The sequence below is a fragment of the Lampetra planeri genome, unplaced genomic scaffold (genome assembly GCF_965212315.1).
Source record: "Lampetra planeri unplaced genomic scaffold, kcLamPlan1.2.h2 scaffold_1948, whole genome shotgun sequence".
NCBI lineage: Eukaryota > Metazoa > Chordata > Hyperoartia > Petromyzontiformes > Petromyzontidae > Lampetra > Lampetra planeri.
This window is the reverse complement of record NW_027614700.1, coordinates 3,104-23,204: the sequence shown is the minus strand read 5'-3', so window position 1 is coordinate 23,204 and position 20,101 is coordinate 3,104. Positions and strand designations below refer to the sequence as shown.

At 43.1% G+C, this 20,101-nt stretch overlaps 1 protein-coding gene across 1 annotated transcript; it reads left to right on the top strand.

Moving 5' to 3' along the window:
* Nucleotides 1-21: 21 nt before the first annotated feature.
* Nucleotides 22-19,861, top strand: LOC144740186 (uncharacterized). The gene is made up of 2 exons (XM_078623044.1): nucleotides 22-333; nucleotides 19,630-19,861. The coding sequence occupies exons 1-2, from the start codon at nucleotides 208-210 to the stop codon at nucleotides 19,816-19,818; spliced, it is 315 nt and encodes a 104-aa protein (XP_078479170.1). The 5' UTR covers nucleotides 22-207; the 3' UTR covers nucleotides 19,819-19,861.
* Nucleotides 19,862-20,101: the final 240 nt, after the last annotated feature.

Below are 20,101 nucleotides of genomic sequence, written 5' to 3'. Positions count from 1 at the left end.
GCCGTGTCGCAGGCGGTGTGTGTGTGTATCATTATCTATATATGTATATAACTATGTATATAACTATGTATATGTGTATATGTGTAGGTGCAGGCTCGTTGGGAGGAGGCCGTGTCGCAGGCGGTGTGTGTCTATCTATGTGTGTGTGTGTGTATAACTATGTATATATATATATAACTATGTATATAACTATATAACTATGTATATATGTATGTGCAGGTGCAGGCTCGTTGGGAGGAGGCCGTGTCGCAGGCGGAGGCTTCGCTCTCCGAGCTTCACGAATCTCGGCGCCAGACGGACGCCGTGCGAATAGAACTCTACCAGACTCGACAGGTACTCACTCATATAGTTATATATATATAGTTATATATATATATATAGTTATATATATATAGTTATATAACTATATATATATAGTTATATAACTATATATATAGTTATACATAGTTATATATATATATAGTTATACATAGTTATATATATATAGTTATATAGTTATACATAGTTATATATATATAGTTATACATAGTTATATATATATAGTTATATAGAACTCTACCAGACACGACAGGTACACACATCATATATATACACATTATATATAGTTATATAGTTATATATATACATAGAACTCTACCAGACCAGACAGCTACTACACTATTTGCACATTATATACATATAGTTATATATACATATATATATACACATAGTTATATATATATATGACTATATATATATATATACATAGAACTCTACGAGACACGACAGGTACTACATTAAATTTCGATGTAAAGCTTCTTTCGTGACTGCAGCAGGGATTCATCTTCTTGGTTCTTTCGGTAAAGTCGTCACGTAGAAGGGAAGTAATAAAATAATAAAAATAAAACATAATAAAATGAAATAATTCTCACGACGTTTCGGCCACAACGCAAGCAGCCGCCTTCAGGTGAAGAATGAGACGCTGCCAAGCTAGGAGCTTATATATAAGCTGGGTTGGAGATGGAAGAAGAAGAGCGCCTTGACAAAAAGGAAATGTGCATATGAAGAAGAATTTAGCATATTCATGGCAAATGCGTAGGAGGTGGGCGGGGGGGGGTTTCAAAGGCATATTATGCCCATGCATTATGCAGGATCAACAGCACCAAGGGGGGGTGCAGGGAGTAGCATTAACAAAGGAAAGGAATGTTATTGATATGTAGCTGCAGTTACTAAACAATGAATATGCTAAATTCCTCTTCATATGCACATTTCCTTTTTGTCAAGGCGCTTTTCTTCTTCCACCTCCAACCCAGCTTATATATAAGCTCCTAGCTTGGCAGCGTCTCATTCTTCACCTGAAGGCGGCTGCTTGCGTTGTGGCCGAAACGTCGTGAGAATTATTTCATTTTATTATGTTTTATTTTTATTATTTTATTACTTCCCTTCGACCGTGACTTTACCGAAAGAACCAAGAAGATGTATTATATAGTTACATAGTGAATAATATACCTATGTAACTATATATATAGTTACATATATAACTATATATGTAACTATATATATAGTTACATATATAACTATATATATAACTATATATATAGTTACATATATAACTATATATATAACTATATATATACAACTATATACATAGTTATATATACACATAGAGCTCTACCAGGCACGACAGGTACTACATTATATACACATTATATACATTATATAGTTATATACATATATATATAGAGCTCTACCAGGCACGACAGGTACACACACATTATATACATTATATAGTTATATGTATATATATATAGTTATATATATGATGCTGCTACTACTGATGCTGCTACTACTGATGATGCTACTGCTGATGCTACTACTGCTGATGCTACTACTACTACTGATGCTACTACTGCTGATGCTACTACTACTGATACTACTACTACTGCTGATGCTACTACTACTGATGCTACTACTACTGCTGATGCTACTACTACTGATGCTACTACTACTGATGATGCTACTACTACTGATACTACTACTACTGCTGATGCTACTACTACTGATACTACTACTGCTGATGCTACTACTACTGATACTACTACTACTGCTGATGCTGCTACTACTGATGCTACTACTACTGATACTACTACTACTGCTGATGCTACTACTACTGATGCTACTACTGCTGATGCTACTACTACTACTGATGCTGCTACTACTGATGCTACTACTACTGCTGATGCTACTACTGCTGATGCTACTACTGATGCTACTACTACTGCTGATGCTACTACTACTGATGCTACTACTACTACTGATGCTACTACTACTGCTGATGCTGCTACTACTGATGCTACTACTACTGCTGATGCTGCTACTACTGATGCTGCTACTACTGATGCTACTACTACTACTGATGCTACTACTGCTGATGCTACTACTACTGCTGATGCTACTACTACTGCTACTACTACTACTGATGCTACTACTACTACTGATGCTACTACTACTGCTGATGCTGCTACTACTGATGCTACTACTACTGATGCTGCTACTACTACTGATGCTGCTACTACTGATGCTACTACTACTACTGATGCTACTACTACTGATGCTGCTACTACTACTGATGCTGCTACTACTGATGCTGCTACTACTACTGATGCTACTACTACTGCTGATGCTACTACTGATGCTACTACTACTGCTGATGCTACTACTACTGATGCTGCTACTACTACTGATGCTACTACTACTGATGCTACTACTGCTGATGCTGCTACTACTGCTGATGCTACTACTACTGCTGATGCTACTGCTGATGCTACTACTACTACTGATGCTACTGCTACTGATGCTACTACTGCTGATGCTGCTACTACTACTGATGCTACTACTACTACTGATGCTACTACTACTGATGCTACTGCTACTGATGCTACTACTACTGATGCTGCTACTACTACTGATGCTACTACTACTGCTGATGCTACTGCTACTGATGCTACTGCTACTGATGCTACTACTACTGATGCTACTACTACTGATGCTGCTACTACTGATGCTACTACTACTGCTGATGCTACTGCTACTGATGCTACTACTACTGATGCTACTGCTACTGATGCTACTACTACTGATGCTGCTACTACTACTGAAGCTACTACTACTACTGATGCTACTGCTACTGATGCTACTACTACTGATGCTGCTACTACTACTGATGCTACTACTACTGATGCTACTACTACTGATGCTGCTACTACTACTGATGCTACTACTACTGATGCTACTACTGCTGATGCTGCTACTACTACTGATGCTACTACTACTGCTGATGCTGCTACTACTGCTGATGCTGCTACTACTACTGATGCTACTACTACTGATGCTACTACTACTGATGCTGCTACTACTACTGATGCTGCTACTACTACTGATGCTACTACTACTGATGCTACTACTGCTGATGCTGCTACTACTACTGATGCTACTACTACTGCTGATGCTGCTACTACTGCTGATGCTACTACTACTGCTGATGCTACTACTACTGCTGATGCTACTACTGATGCTACTACTACTGCTGATGCTACTACTACTACTGATGCTGCTACTACTGATGCTACTACTACTGCTGATGCTGCTACTACTACTGATGCTGCTACTACTGCTGATGCTACTACTACTGCTGATGCTACTGCTGATGCTACTACTACTGCTGATGCTACTACTACTACTGCTACTACTACTGCTGATGCTACTACTACTGCTGATGCTACTACTACTGCTGATGCTACTACTACTACTGATGCTGCTACTACTGCTGATGCTGCTACTACTACTGATGCTACTACTACTGCTGATGCTGCTACTACTACTGATGCTGCTACTACTGCTGATGCTACTACTACTACTGATGCTGCTACTACTGATGCTGCTACTGCTGATGCTACTACTACTACTGATGCTACTACTACTGCTGATGCTACTACTACTGATGCTGCTACTACTGCTGATGCTGCTACTACTACTGATGCTACTACTACTGCTGATGCTGCTACTACTACTGATGCTACTACTACTACTGATGCTACTACTACTGCTGATGCTACTACTGCTGATGCTACTACTACTGCTGATGCTGCTACTACTGATGCTACTACTACTGCTGATGCTGCTACTACTACTGATGCTACTACTACTGATGCTACTACTACTGCTGATGCTGCTACTACTGATGCTACTACTGATGCTGCTACTGCTGATGCTACTACTACTGATGCTACTACTACTGATGCTACTACTACTGCTGATGCTGCTACTACTGATGCTACTACTGATGCTGCTGATGCTGCTACTACTACTGCTGATGCTACTACTACTGATGCTACTACTACTGCTGATGCTACTACTACTGATGCTACTACTACTACTGATGCTACTGCTACTGATGCTACTACTACTACTGATGCTACTACTGCTACTGATGCTACTACTACTGCTGATGCTACTACTGCTGATGCTACTACTACTGCTGATGCTACTACTACTGCTGATGCTACTACTACTGATGCTACTACTACTGCTGATGCTGCTACTACTACTGATGCTACTACTGCTGATGCTACTACTACTGCTGATGCTACTACTACTGATGCTACTACTACTACTGATGCTACTGCTACTGATGCTACTACTACTACTGATGCTACTACTGCTACTGATGCTACTACTACTGCTGATGCTACTACTGCTGATGCTACTACTACTGCTGATGCTACTACTACTGCTGATGCTACTACTACTGATGCTACTACTACTGCTGATGCTGCTACTACTACTGATGCTACTACTGCTGATGCTACTACTACTGCTGATGCTACTACTACTGATGCTACTACTACTACTGATGCTACTGCTACTGATGCTACTACTACTGCTGATGCTACTACTGCTGATGCTACTACTACTGCTGATGCTACTACTACTGCTGATGCTACTACTACTGATGCTACTACTACTGCTGATGCTACTACTACTGCTGATGCTACTGCTACTGATGCTACTACTACTACTGATGCTACTACTACTGCTGATGCTACTACTACTGCTGATGCTACTACTACTACTGATGCTACTACTACTGATGCTACTACTACTACTGATGCTACTACTGCTGATGCTGCTACTACTGCTGATGCTACTACTACTGCTGATGCTACTACTGCTGATGCTGCTACTACTACTGATGCTGCTACTACTGCTGATGCTACTACTGCTGATGCTGCTACTACTACTGATGCTGCTACTACTACTGATGCTACTACTGCTGATGCTGCTACTACTACTGATGCTGCTACTACTGCTGATGCTACTACTACTACTGCTGATGCTACTACTACTGATGCTACTACTACTGCTGATGCTGCTACTACTACTGATGCTGCTACTACTGCTGATGCTACTACTACTACTGATGCTGCTACTGCTACTGATGCTACTACTGCTGATGCTGCTACTACTACTGATGCTACTACTACTACTGCTGATGCTACTACTACTGATGCTACTACTACTACTGATGCTACTACTACTACTGATGCTGCTACTACTGCTGATGCTACTACTACTACTGATGCTGCTACTGCTACTGATGCTACTACTGCTGATGCTACTACTACTGCTGATGCTGCTACTACTACTGATGCTACTACTGCTGATGCTGCTACTACTGATGCTACTACTACTACTGATGCTACTACTGATACTACTACTACTGCTGATACTACTACTACTACTGATGCTACTACTACTGCTGATGCTGCTACTACTGATGCTACTACTACTACTGATGCTACTACTACTACTGATGCTACTACTACTGATGCTACTACTACTGCTGATGCTGCTACTACTGATGCTACTACTACTGCTGATGCTACTACTACTGATGCTACTACTACTACTGATGCTACTACTACTACTGATGCTACTACTACTACTGATGCTACTACTACTGATGCTGCTACTACTACTGATGCTGCTACTACTGATGCTACTACTACTACTGATGCTACTACTACTGATGCTGCTACTACTACTGATGCTGCTACTACTGATGCTACTACTACTACTGATGCTACTACTACTGATGCTGCTACTACTACTGATGCTACTACTACTGATGCTACTACTACTACTGATGCTACTACTACTACTGATGCTACTACTACTACTGATGCTACTACTACTGATGCTACTACTACTGATGCTACTACTACTGATGCTACTACTACTGATGCTGCTACTACTACTGATGCTACTACTACTGATGCTACTACTACTACTGATGCTACTACTACTACTGATGCTACTACTACTGATGCTACTACTACTACTGATGCTACTACTACTGATGCTACTACTACTGATGCTACTACTACTGATGCTACTACTACTGCTGATGCTACTACTACTGATGCTACTACTACTACTGATGCTACTACTACTACTGATGCTACTACTACTGATGCTACTACTACTACTGATGCTACTACTGCTACTGATGCTACTACTGATGCTACTACTACTGCTGATGCTACTACTACTGCTGATGCTACTACTACTACTGATGCTGCTACTACTACTGATGCTACTACTACTGCTGATGCTACTACTACTGATGCTGCTACTACTGCTGATGCTACTACTACTGCTGATGCTACTACTACTGCTGATGCTACTACTACTGCTGCTACTACTACTACTGATGCTGCTACTACTACTGATGCTACTACTACTGCTGATGCTACTACTACTGATGCTGCTACTACTACTGATGCTACTACTACTGCTGATGCTGCTACTACTGATGCTACTACTACTACTGATGCTACTACTACTGCTGATGCTGCTACTACTGCTGATGCTACTACTACTGCTGATGCTACTACTACTGCTGATGCTGCTACTACTGATGCTGCTACTACTGCTGATGCTACTACTACTGCTGATGCTACTACTACTGCTGATGCTACTACTACTACTGATGCTACTACTACTACTGATGCTACTACTACTGCTGATACTACTACTACTGATGCTACTACTACTACTGATGCTACTACTACTGCTGATGCTGCTACTACTGATGCTGCTACTACTGCTGATGCTACTACTACTGCTGATGCTACTACTACTACTGATGCTGCTACTACTGATGCTACTACTACTACTGATGCTACTACTACTACTGATGCTGCTACTACTGATGCTACTACTGATGCTGCTACTACTACTGATGCTACTACTGATGCTACTACTACTGCTGATGCTGCTACTACTGATGCTACTACTGATGCTGCTACTACTACTGATGCTACTACTGATGCTACTACTACTACTGATGCTGCTACTACTGATGCTACTACTGATGCTGCTACTACTACTGATGCTACTACTGATGCTGCTACTACTACTGATGCTACTACTGATGCTACTACTACTGCTGATGCTGCTACTACTACTACTGATGCTGCTACTACTGATGCTACTACTGATGCTGCTACTACTACTGATGCTACTGCTGATGCTGCTACTACTGCTGATGCTACTACTGATGCTACTACTACTACTGCTGCTACTACTACTGATGCTGCTACTACTGCTGATGCTACTACTGCTGATGCTACTACTACTACTGATGCTGCTACTACTGCTGATGCTGCTACTACTGCTGATGCTACTACTGCTGATGCTACTACTACTACTGATGCTACTACTACTGCTGATGCTACTACTGCTGATGCTACTACTACTACTGATGCTACTACTACTACTGATGCTACTACTACTGCTGATGCTACTACTACTGATGCTGCTACTACTGCTGATGCTGCTACTACTGCTGATGCTACTACTACTGATGCTGCTACTACTACTGATGCTACTACTACTGATGCTGCTACTACTGCTGATGCTACTACTACTGCTGATGCTGCTACTACTGATGCTACTACTACTGCTGATGCTACTACTACTGCTGATGCTACTACTACTGATGCTGCTACTACTGCTGATGCTACTACTACTGCTGATGCTGCTACTACTGATGCTACTACTACTGATGCTACTACTACTGCTGATGCTACTACTACTGATGCTACTACTACTACTGATGCTACTACTGCTGCTGATGCTGCTACTACTGCTGATGCTACTACTACTACTGATGCTACTACTACTGCTGATGCTACTACTACTGCTGATGCTACTACTGCTGATGCTACTACTACTACTGATGCTACTACTACTACTGATGCTACTACTACTACTACTGATGCTACTACTACTGATGCTACTACTACTACTGATGCTACTACTACTGCTGATGCTGCTACTACTGCTGATGCTACTACTACTACTGATGCTACTACTACTACTGATGCTACTACTACTACTGCTGATGCTACTACTGCTGATGCTACTACTACTACTGATGCTGCTACTACTACTGATGCTGCTACTACTGCTACTGATGCTACTACTACTGATGCTACTACTACTGATGCTGCTACTACTACTGATGCTACTACTACTACTACTGATGCTACTACTACTGATGCTGCTACTACTACTACTGATGCTACTACTACTGCTGATGCTACTACTACTACTGATGCTACTACTACTGCTGATGCTACTACTGCTGATGCTACTACTACTGCTGATGCTACTACTACTACTGATGCTACTACTACTGCTGATGCTGCTACTACTACTGATGCTGCTACTACTGCTACTACTACTACTGCTGCTACTACTACTGATGCTACTACTGATGCTACTACTGCTGATGCTACTACTACTGCTGATGCTACTACTACTGCTGATGCTACTACTACTGCTGATGCTACTACTACTGCTGATGCTACTACTGCTGATGCTACTACTACTGCTGATGCTACTACTACTGCTGATGCTACTACTACTGATGCTACTACTACTGATGCTGCTACTACTGCTGATGCTACTACTACTGCTGATGCTACTACTACTGCTGATGCTACTACTACTGATGCTACTACTACTACTGATGCTACTACTACTGATGCTACTACTACTACTGATGCTACTACTACTGCTGATGCTACTACTACTGCTGATGCTACTACTACTGCTGATGCTACTACTACTGCTGATGCTACTACTACTGCTGATGCTGCTACTACTGCTGATGCTACTACTACTGCTGATGCTACTACTGCTGATGCTGCTACTGATGATGATGCTACTACTACTGCTGATGCTACTACTACTGATGCTACTACTACTGATGCTACTACTGCTGATGCTACTACTACTACTGATGCTACTACTACTGCTGATGCTACTACTACTGCTGATGCTACTACTACTGCTGATGCTACTACTACTGCTGATGCTACTACTACTGCTGATGCTACTACTACTGCTGATGCTACTACTACTACTGCTACTACTACTGCTGATGCTACTACTACTGCTGATGCTACTACTACTGCTGATGCTACTACTACTACTGCTACTACTACTGCTGATGCTACTACTACTGCTGATGCTACTACTACTGCTGATGCTACTACTACTACTGCTACTACTACTGCTGATGCTACTACTACTACTGCTACTACTACTGCTGATGCTACTACTACTACTGATGCTGCTACTACTGCTGATGCTGCTACTACTACTGATGCTGCTACTACTGCTGATGCTGCTACTACTACTGATGCTGCTACTACTACTGATGCTACTACTACTGCTGATGCTGCTACTACTACTGATGCTGCTACTACTGCTGATGCTACTACTACTACTGATGCTGCTACTACTGATGCTGCTACTGCTGATGCTACTACTACTACTGATGCTACTACTACTGCTGATGCTACTACTACTGATGCTGCTACTACTGCTGATGCTGCTACTACTACTGATGCTACTACTACTGCTGATGCTGCTACTACTACTGATGCTACTACTACTACTGATGCTACTACTACTGCTGATGCTACTACTGCTGATGCTACTACTACTGCTGATGCTGCTACTACTGATGCTACTACTACTGCTGATGCTGCTACTACTACTGATGCTGCTACTACTGCTGATACTACTACTACTGATGCTGCTACTACTGATGCTGCTACTACTACTGATGCTACTACTACTACTGATGCTACTACTACTGATGCTGCTACTACTGATGCTACTACTACTGCTGATGCTACTACTACTGATGCTACTACTACTACTGATGCTACTACTACTGCTGATGCTACTACTACTGATGCTACTACTACTACTGATGCTACTACTACTGCTGATGCTACTACTACTGCTGATGCTACTACTACTACTGATGCTACTACTGCTGATGCTGCTACTACTGCTGATGCTGCTACTACTGCTGATGCTACTACTACTACTGATGCTACTACTGCTGATGCTGCTACTACTACTGATGCTACTACTACTGATGCTACTACTACTACTGATGCTACTACTACTACTGATGCTACTACTGCTGATGCTACTACTACTGCTGATGCTACTACTACTGCTGATGCTGCTACTACTACTGATGCTACTACTACTACTGATGCTACTACTACTGATGCTACTACTGCTGATGCTGCTACTACTGATGCTACTACTACTGCTGATGCTGCTACTACTGCTGCTGATGCTACTACTGCTGATGCTACTACTGCTGATGCTGCTACTACTGCTGATGCTACTACTACTACTGATGCTACTACTGCTGATGCTACTACTACTACTGATGCTACTACTGCTGATGCTGCTACTACTGCTGATGCTACTACTACTACTGATGCTACTACTACTGATGCTACTACTACTACTGATGCTGCTACTACTGCTGATGCTACTACTGCTGATGCTACTACTGCTGATGCTGCTACTACTGCTGATGCTACTACTGCTGATGCTGCTACTACTACTGATGCTACTACTACTACTGATGCTACTACTGCTGATGCTGCTACTACTGATGCTGCTACTACTACTGATGCTACTACTACTGATGCTACTACTACTACTGATGCTACTACTACTGATGCTACTACTACTACTGATGCTACTACTACTACTGATGCTGCTACTACTACTGATGCTACTACTACTGATGCTACTACTACTACTGATGCTACTACTACTGATGCTACTACTACTACTGATGCTACTACTACTACTGATGCTGCTACTGATGCTACTACTACTACTGATGATACTACTGCTGATGATACTACTGCTGATGCTGCTACTACTACTGATGCTGCTACTACTACTGATGCTGCTACTACTGATGCTACTACTACTGATGCTACTACTACTGCTGATGCTGCTACTACTGATGCTACTACTACTGCTGATGCTGCTACTACTGATGCTACTACTACTGATGCTGCTACTACTACTGATGCTACTACTGCTGATGCTACTACTGCTGATGCTGCTACTACTACTGATGCTGCTACTACTACTGATGCTGCTACTACTGATGCTACTACTACTGATGCTACTACTACTGCTGATGCTGCTACTACTGATGCTACTACTACTGCTGATGCTGCTACTACTGATGCTACTACTACTGATGCTGCTACTACTACTGATGCTACTACTACTGATGCTGCTACTACTACTGATGCTACTACTACTGATGCTACTACTACTGATGCTACTACTACTGATGCTACTACTACTGATGCTTCTACTACTACTGATGCTACTACTACTACTGATGCTACTACTGCTGATGCTGCTACTACTACTGATGCTACTACTACTGATGCTGCTACTACTGCTGATGCTACTACTACTACTGATGCTACTACTACTACTGATGCTACTACTGCTGCTGATGCTACTACTACTGATGCTGCTACTACTGATGCTACTACTACTGATGCTGCTACTACTGATGCTACTACTACTGATGCTGCTACTACTGATGCTACTACTACTGATGCTACTACTGCTGATGCTGCTACTACTGATGCTGCTACTACTGATGCTACTACTACTGATGCTACTACTGCTGATGCTACTACTACTGATGCTACTACTGCTGATGCTACTACTACTGATGCTACTACTACTGATGCTGCTACTACTGATGCTGCTACTACTGCTGATGCTACTACTACTGATGCTACTACTACTACTGATGCTACTACTACTACTGATGCTACTACTACTGCTGATGCTACTACTACTGATGCTACTACTACTACTGATGCTGCTACTACTGCTGATGCTACTACTACTGATGCTACTACTACTACTGATGCTACTACTACTACTGCTGCTACTACTACTACTGATGCTACTACTACTGCTGATGCTACTACTACTGATGCTACTACTACTACTGATGCTGCTACTACTGCTGATGCTACTACTACTGATGCTACTACTACTACTGCTGATGCTACTACTACTGATGCTACTACTACTGCTGATGCTACTACTACTGATGCTACTACTGCTGCTGATGCTACTACTGCTGATGCTGCTACTACTGCTGATGCTACTACTACTACTGATGCTACTACTACTGATGCTACTACTACTGCTGATGCTACTACTGCTGATGCTACTACTACTGATGCTACTACTACTGCTGATGCTACTACTACTACTGATGCTACTACTGCTGATGCTACTACTGCTGCTGATGCTACTACTACTGCTGATGCTGCTACTACTACTGATGCTGCTACTACTGCTGATGCTACTACTACTGATGCTGCTACTGCTGCTGATGCTACTACTACTGCTGATGCTGCTACTACTACTGATGCTACTACTGCTGCTGATGCTACTACTACTGATGCTGCTACTGCTGCTGATGCTACTACTACTGCTGATGCTGCTACTACTACTGATGCTGCTACTGCTGCTGATGCTACTACTACTGCTGATGCTGCTACTACTACTGATGCTACTACTACTGCTGATGCTACTACTACTGATGCTGCTACTGCTGCTGATGCTACTACTACTACTGATGCTACTACTACTACTGATGCTACTACTGCTGCTGATGCTGCTACTACTGATGCTACTACTGCTGCTGATGCTACTACTGCTGATGCTACTACTACTGCTGATGCTACTACTACTGATGCTGCTACTACTGATGCTACTACTACTACTGCTGATGCTACTACTACTACTGATGCTACTACTACTGATGCTACTACTACTACTACTGATACTACTACTACTGATGCTACTACTGCTGATACTACTACTGCTGATGCTACTACTGCTGATGCTACTACTACTGATGCTACTACTACTGATACTGATGCTACTACTACTGATGCTACTACTGCTGATACTACTACTGCTGATGCTACTACTGCTGATGCTACTACTGCTGATGCTACTACTACTGATGCTACTACTACTACTGATGCTGCTACTACTACTGATGCTACTACTGCTGATACTACTACTGCTGATGCTGCTACTACTGATGCTGCTACTACTGATGCTGCTACTACTGATGCTACTACTACTGATGCTGCTACTGCTGATGCTACTACTACTGATGCTGCTACTGCTGATGCTACTACTACTGATGCTGATGCTGCTACTGCTGATGCTACTACTACTGATGCTACTACTACTGATGCTACTACTACTGATGCTACTACTACTGATGCTGATGCTGCTACTACTGCTGATGCTACTACTACTGCTGATGCTGCTACTACTGATGCTACTACTACTGATGCTGATGCTGCTACTACTGCTGATGCTACTACTACTGCTGATGCTGCTACTACTGATGCTACTACTACTGATGCTACTACTACTACTGCTGATGCTACTACTACTACTGATGCTACTACTACTGATGCTACTACTACTGATGCTGATGCTGCTACTACTGCTGATGCTACTACTACTGCTGATGCTGCTACTACTGATGCTACTACTACTGATGCTACTACTACTACTGCTGATGCTGCTACTACTGCTGATGCTACTACTACTGATGCTACTACTACTGATGCTGATGCTGCTACTACTGCTGATGCTACTACTACTGCTGATGCTGCTACTACTGATGCTGCTACTACTGATGCTGCTACTACTACTACTGATGCTACTACTACTGATGCTGATGCTGCTACTACTACTGATGCTACTACTACTGATGCTGATGCTGCTACTACTGCTGATGCTACTACTACTGCTGATGCTGCTACTACTGATGCTACTACTACTGATGCTACTACTACTACTGCTGATGCTGCTGCTACTACTGATGCTACTACTGCTGATGCTACTACTACTACTGATGCTGCTACTACTGCTGATGCTACTACTACTGATGCTGCTACTACTACTGATGCTGCTACTACTGATGATGATGCTACTACTGCTGATGCTACTACTACTGCTGATGCTACTACTACTGCTGATGCTGCTACTACTGCTGATGCTACTACTACTGCTGATGCTGCTACTACTACTGATGCTGCTACTACTGCTGATGCTGCTACTACTGCTGATGCTACTACTACTACTGATGCTACTACTACTGCTGATGCTGCTACTACTACTGATGCTGCTACTACTACTGATGCTGCTACTACTACTGATGCTGCTACTACTGCTGATGCTACTACTACTGCTGATGCTGCTACTACTGCTGATGCTGCTACTACTACTGATGCTGCTACTACTGCTGATGCTACTACTACTGATGCTGCTACTACTACTGCTGATGCTGCTACTACTACTGATGCTACTACTACTGCTGATGCTACTACTACTGCTGATGCTACTACTACTGATGCTGCTACTACTACTACTGATGCTGCTACTACTGCTGATGCTGCTACTACTGCTGATGCTACTACTACTGATGCTGCTACTACTACTACTGATGCTGCTACTACTACTACTGATGCTACTACTACTGCTGATGCTACTACTGCTGCTGATGCTACTACTACTGCTGATGCTGCTACTACTGCTGATGCTGCTACTACTGCTGATGCTGCTACTACTGCTGATGCTGCTACTACTGCTGATGCTGCTACTACTACTGATGCTGCTACTACTGCTGATGCTACTACTACTGCTGATGCTACTACTACTGATGCTGCTACTACTACTGATGCTACTACTACTGATGCTACTACTACTGCTGATGCTACTACTACTACTGATGCTGCTACTACTGCTGATGCTACTACTGCTGATGCTGCTACTACTGATGCTGCTACTACTGATGCTGCTACTACTGATGCTACTACTACTGCTGATGCTACTACTACTGATGCTACTACTACTGCTGATGCTACTACTACTGCTGATGCTGCTACTACTGCTGATGCTACTACTACTGATGCTACTACTACTGCTGATGCTACTACTGCTGATGCTGCTACTACTGCTGATGCTACTACTACTGATGCTACTACTACTGCTGATGCTACTACTGCTGATGCTACTACTACTACTGATGCTACTACTACTGCTGATGCTGCTACTACTGATGCTGCTACTACTGATGCTGCTACTACTGATGCTACTACTACTGATGCTGCTACTACTGATGATGCTACTACTACTGCTGATGCTGCTACTACTGATGATGCTACTACTACTGATGCTGCTACTACTGATGCTACTACTACTACTGATGCTGCTACTACTGATGCTACTACTGATGCTACTACTACTGATGCTACTACTACTACTGATGCTGCTACTACTGATGCTACTACTACTGATGCTGCTACTACTGATGCTACTACTACTACTGATGCTGCTACTACTGCTGATGCTACTACTACTGATGCTACTACTACTGCTGATGCTACTACTACTGATGCTACTACTACTACTGATGCTACTACTACTACTGATGCTACTACTACTGATGCTGCTACTACTGATGCTACTACTACTGATGCTGCTACTACTGATGCTGCTACTACTGATGCTGCTACTACTGATGCTACTACTGCTGATGCTACTACTACTGATGCTACTACTACTACTGATGCTACTACTGATGCTACTACTACTGATGCTGCTACTACTGATGCTACTACTACTACTGATGCTGCTACTACTGATGCTGCTACTACTGATGCTGCTACTACTGATGCTACTACTACTACTGATGCTACTACTACTACTGATGCTACTACTGATGCTGCTACTACTGATGCTACTACTACTACTGATGCTACTACTGATACTACTACTACTGATGCTACTACTACTACTGATGCTACTACTGATGCTGCTACTACTGATGCTACTACTACTACTGATGCTACTACTGATACTACTACTACTGATGCTACTACTACTACTGATGCTACTACTACTGCTGATGCTACTACTACTGATGCTGCTACTACTACTGATGCTACTACTGATGCTACTACTACTACTGATGCTACTACTACTACTGATGCTGCTACTACTGCTGATGCTACTACTACTGATGCTACTACTACTGCTGATGCTACTACTACTGATGCTACTACTACTACTGATGCTACTACTACTACTGATGCTACTACTACTGCTGATGCTACTACTACTGCTGCTACTGCTGATGCTACTACTACTGATGCTACTACTACTACTGATGCTACTACTACTACTGATGCTACTACTACTGCTGATGCTACTACTACTGCTGCTACTACTGATGCTACTACTACTGATGCTACTACTGCTGATGATGCTACTACTGATGCTACTACTACTACTACTGATGCTACTACTACTGATGCTGCTACTACTGCTGATGCTGCTACTACTGATGCTGCTACTACTGATGCTACTACTACTGCTGATGCTACTACTACTGATGCTGCTACTACTACTGATGCTACTACTACTACTGATGCTACTACTGCTGATGATGCTACTACTGATGCTACTACTACTACTGATGCTGCTACTACTGATGCTACTACTACTGATGCTGCTACTACTACTGATGCTACTACTACTACTGATGCTGCTACTACTACTGATGCTACTACTACTACTGATGCTGCTACTACTACTGATGCTGCTACTACTACTGATGCTACTACTACTGATGCTACTACTACTGCTGATGCTGCTACTACTGCTGATGCTGCTACTACTGCTGATGCTACTGCTACTACTACTGATGCTACTACTACTACTGATGCTGCTACTACTACTGATGCTGCTACTACTACTGATGCTACTACTACTGATGCTACTACTACTACTGATGCTGCTACTACTACTGATGCTGCTACTACTACTGATGCTACTACTACTGATGCTACTACTACTACTGATGCTACTACTACTGATGCTGCTACTACTACTGATGCTACTACTACTGCTGATGCTGCTACTACTGCTGATGCTGCTACTACTACTGATGCTACTACTACTGCTGATGCTACTACTACTACTGATGCTACTGCTACTACTGCTGATGCTACTACTACTGCTGATGCTACTACTACTGCTGATGCTACTGCTACTACTGCTGATGCTGCTACTACTGCTGATGCTACTACTACTACTGATGCTACTGCTACTACTGCTGATGCTGCTACTACTGCTGATGCTGCTACTACTACTGATGCTACTACTACTGCTGATGCTGCTACTACTGCTGATGCTGCTACTACTACTGATGCTGCTACTACTGCTGATGCTACTACTACTACTGATGCTACTGCTACTACTGCTGATGCTACTACTACTGCTGATGCTACTACTACTGCTGATGCTACTACTACTGATGCTACTACTACTACTGATGCTGCTACTACTGATGATGCTACTACTGCTGCTGATGCTACTACTACTGATGCTACTACTACTGATGCTACTACTACTGATGCTACTACTACTGCTGATGCTGCTACTACTGATGCTGCTACTACTGCTGATGCTGCTACTACTACTGATGCTGCTACTACTACTGATGCTGCTACTACTACTGATGCTACTACTACTGCTGATGCTGCTACTACTGATGCTGCTACTACTGCTGATGCTGCTACTACTGCTGATGCTGCTACTACTGCTGATGCTGCTACTACTGCTGATGCTGCTACTACTACTGATGCTGCTACTACTGCTGATGCTGCTACTACTGCTGATGCTGCTACTACTACTGATGCTGCTACTACTACTGATGCTACTACTACTGATGCTGCTACTACTGATGCTACTACTACTACTGATGCTGCTACTACTACTGATGCTGCTACTACTACTGATGCTGCTACTACTGATGCTACTACTACTGCTGATGCTACTACTACTGATGCTACTACTACTGATGCTGCTACTACTACTGATGCTGCTACTACTGATGCTACTACTACTACTGATGCTGCTACTACTACTGATGCTGCTACTACTACTGATGCTGCTACTACTGATGCTACTACTACTGATGCTACTACTACTGATGCTACTACTACTGATGCTGCTACTACTACTGATGCTGCTACTACTGATGCTGCTACTACTACTGATGCTACTACTACTGATGCTGCTACTACTGCTGATGCTGCTACTACTACTGATGCTACTACTGCTGATGCTACTACTGATGCTGCTACTACTGATGCTACTACTACTGATGCTACTACTGCTGATGCTACTACTGATGCTGCTACTACTGATGCTACTACTACTGATGCTACTACTACTGATGCTACTACTACTGATGCTACTACTACTGATGCTACTACTACTACTGATGCTGCTACTACTACTGATGCTGCTACTACTGATGCTACTACTGATGCTGCTACTACTACTGATGCTACTACTACTGATGCTACTACTGATGCTGCTACTACTACTGATGCTACTACTACTGATGCTACTACTACTACTGATGCTGCTACTACTACTGATGCTGCTACTACTACTGCTGATGCTACTACTGCTGCTGATGCTGCTACTACTGATGCTGCTACTACTACTGATGCTGCTACTACTACTACTGATGCTGCTACTGATGCTACTACTACTGATGATGATACTACTACTGATGCTACTACTACTGCTGATGCTGCTACTACTACTGATGCTACTACTACTGATGATGATACTACTACTGATGCTACTACTACTGCTGATGCTACTACTACTGATGATGATACTACTACTGATGCTACTACTACTACTGATGCTACTACTACTGATGATGCTACTACTACTGATGATGATACTACTACTGATGCTACTACTACTGATGCTACTACTACTGCTGATGCTACTACTACTGCTGATGCTGCTACTACTACTGCTGATGCTACTACTACTGATGCTACTACTACTACTGATGCTACTACTACTACTGATGCTACTACTGATGCTACTACTACTACTGATGCTACTACTACTACTGATGCTACTACTGATGCTACTACTACTGCTACTACTACTACTGATGCTACTACTGATGCTACTACTACTACTGATGCTACTACTACTACTGATACTACTACTGATGATGCTGCTACTACTACTGATGCTGCTACTTCTGATGCTGACGACGATTGCTGCCCTCCCCCCCAGGCTCTGGAGGCGTCCGTGGGTCGTGCCGAGCGCTGCGCTCAGGAGGCGGCGAGCGCTCGCAGGAGGGCGGCGCGTCTGGAGAGACGCGCGGAGGCAGCGGAGAGAGAGACGGAGCTGGCGCAGAGACGCAGAGACTGGGCCCTCACGGAGAGGGATCGCGTGGTGTCGGAGAGAGAGAGCGTGCGGTGAGAGAGAGAGAGACAGAGAGAGAGACACAGAGACACAGAGAGACACAGAGAGACACAGAGAGACACAGAGAGAGAGAGAGACACAGAGACACAGAGACACAGAGAGAGACAGAGAGAGAGACACAGAGACACACAGACACAGAGACGCAGAGACTGGGCCCTCACGGAGAGGGGTCGCGTGGTGTCGGAGAGAGAGAGCGTGCGGTGAGAGAGACACAGAGACACAGAGAGAGACACAGAGACACAGAGACACACAGAGAGACACAGAGAGAGACACAGAGACA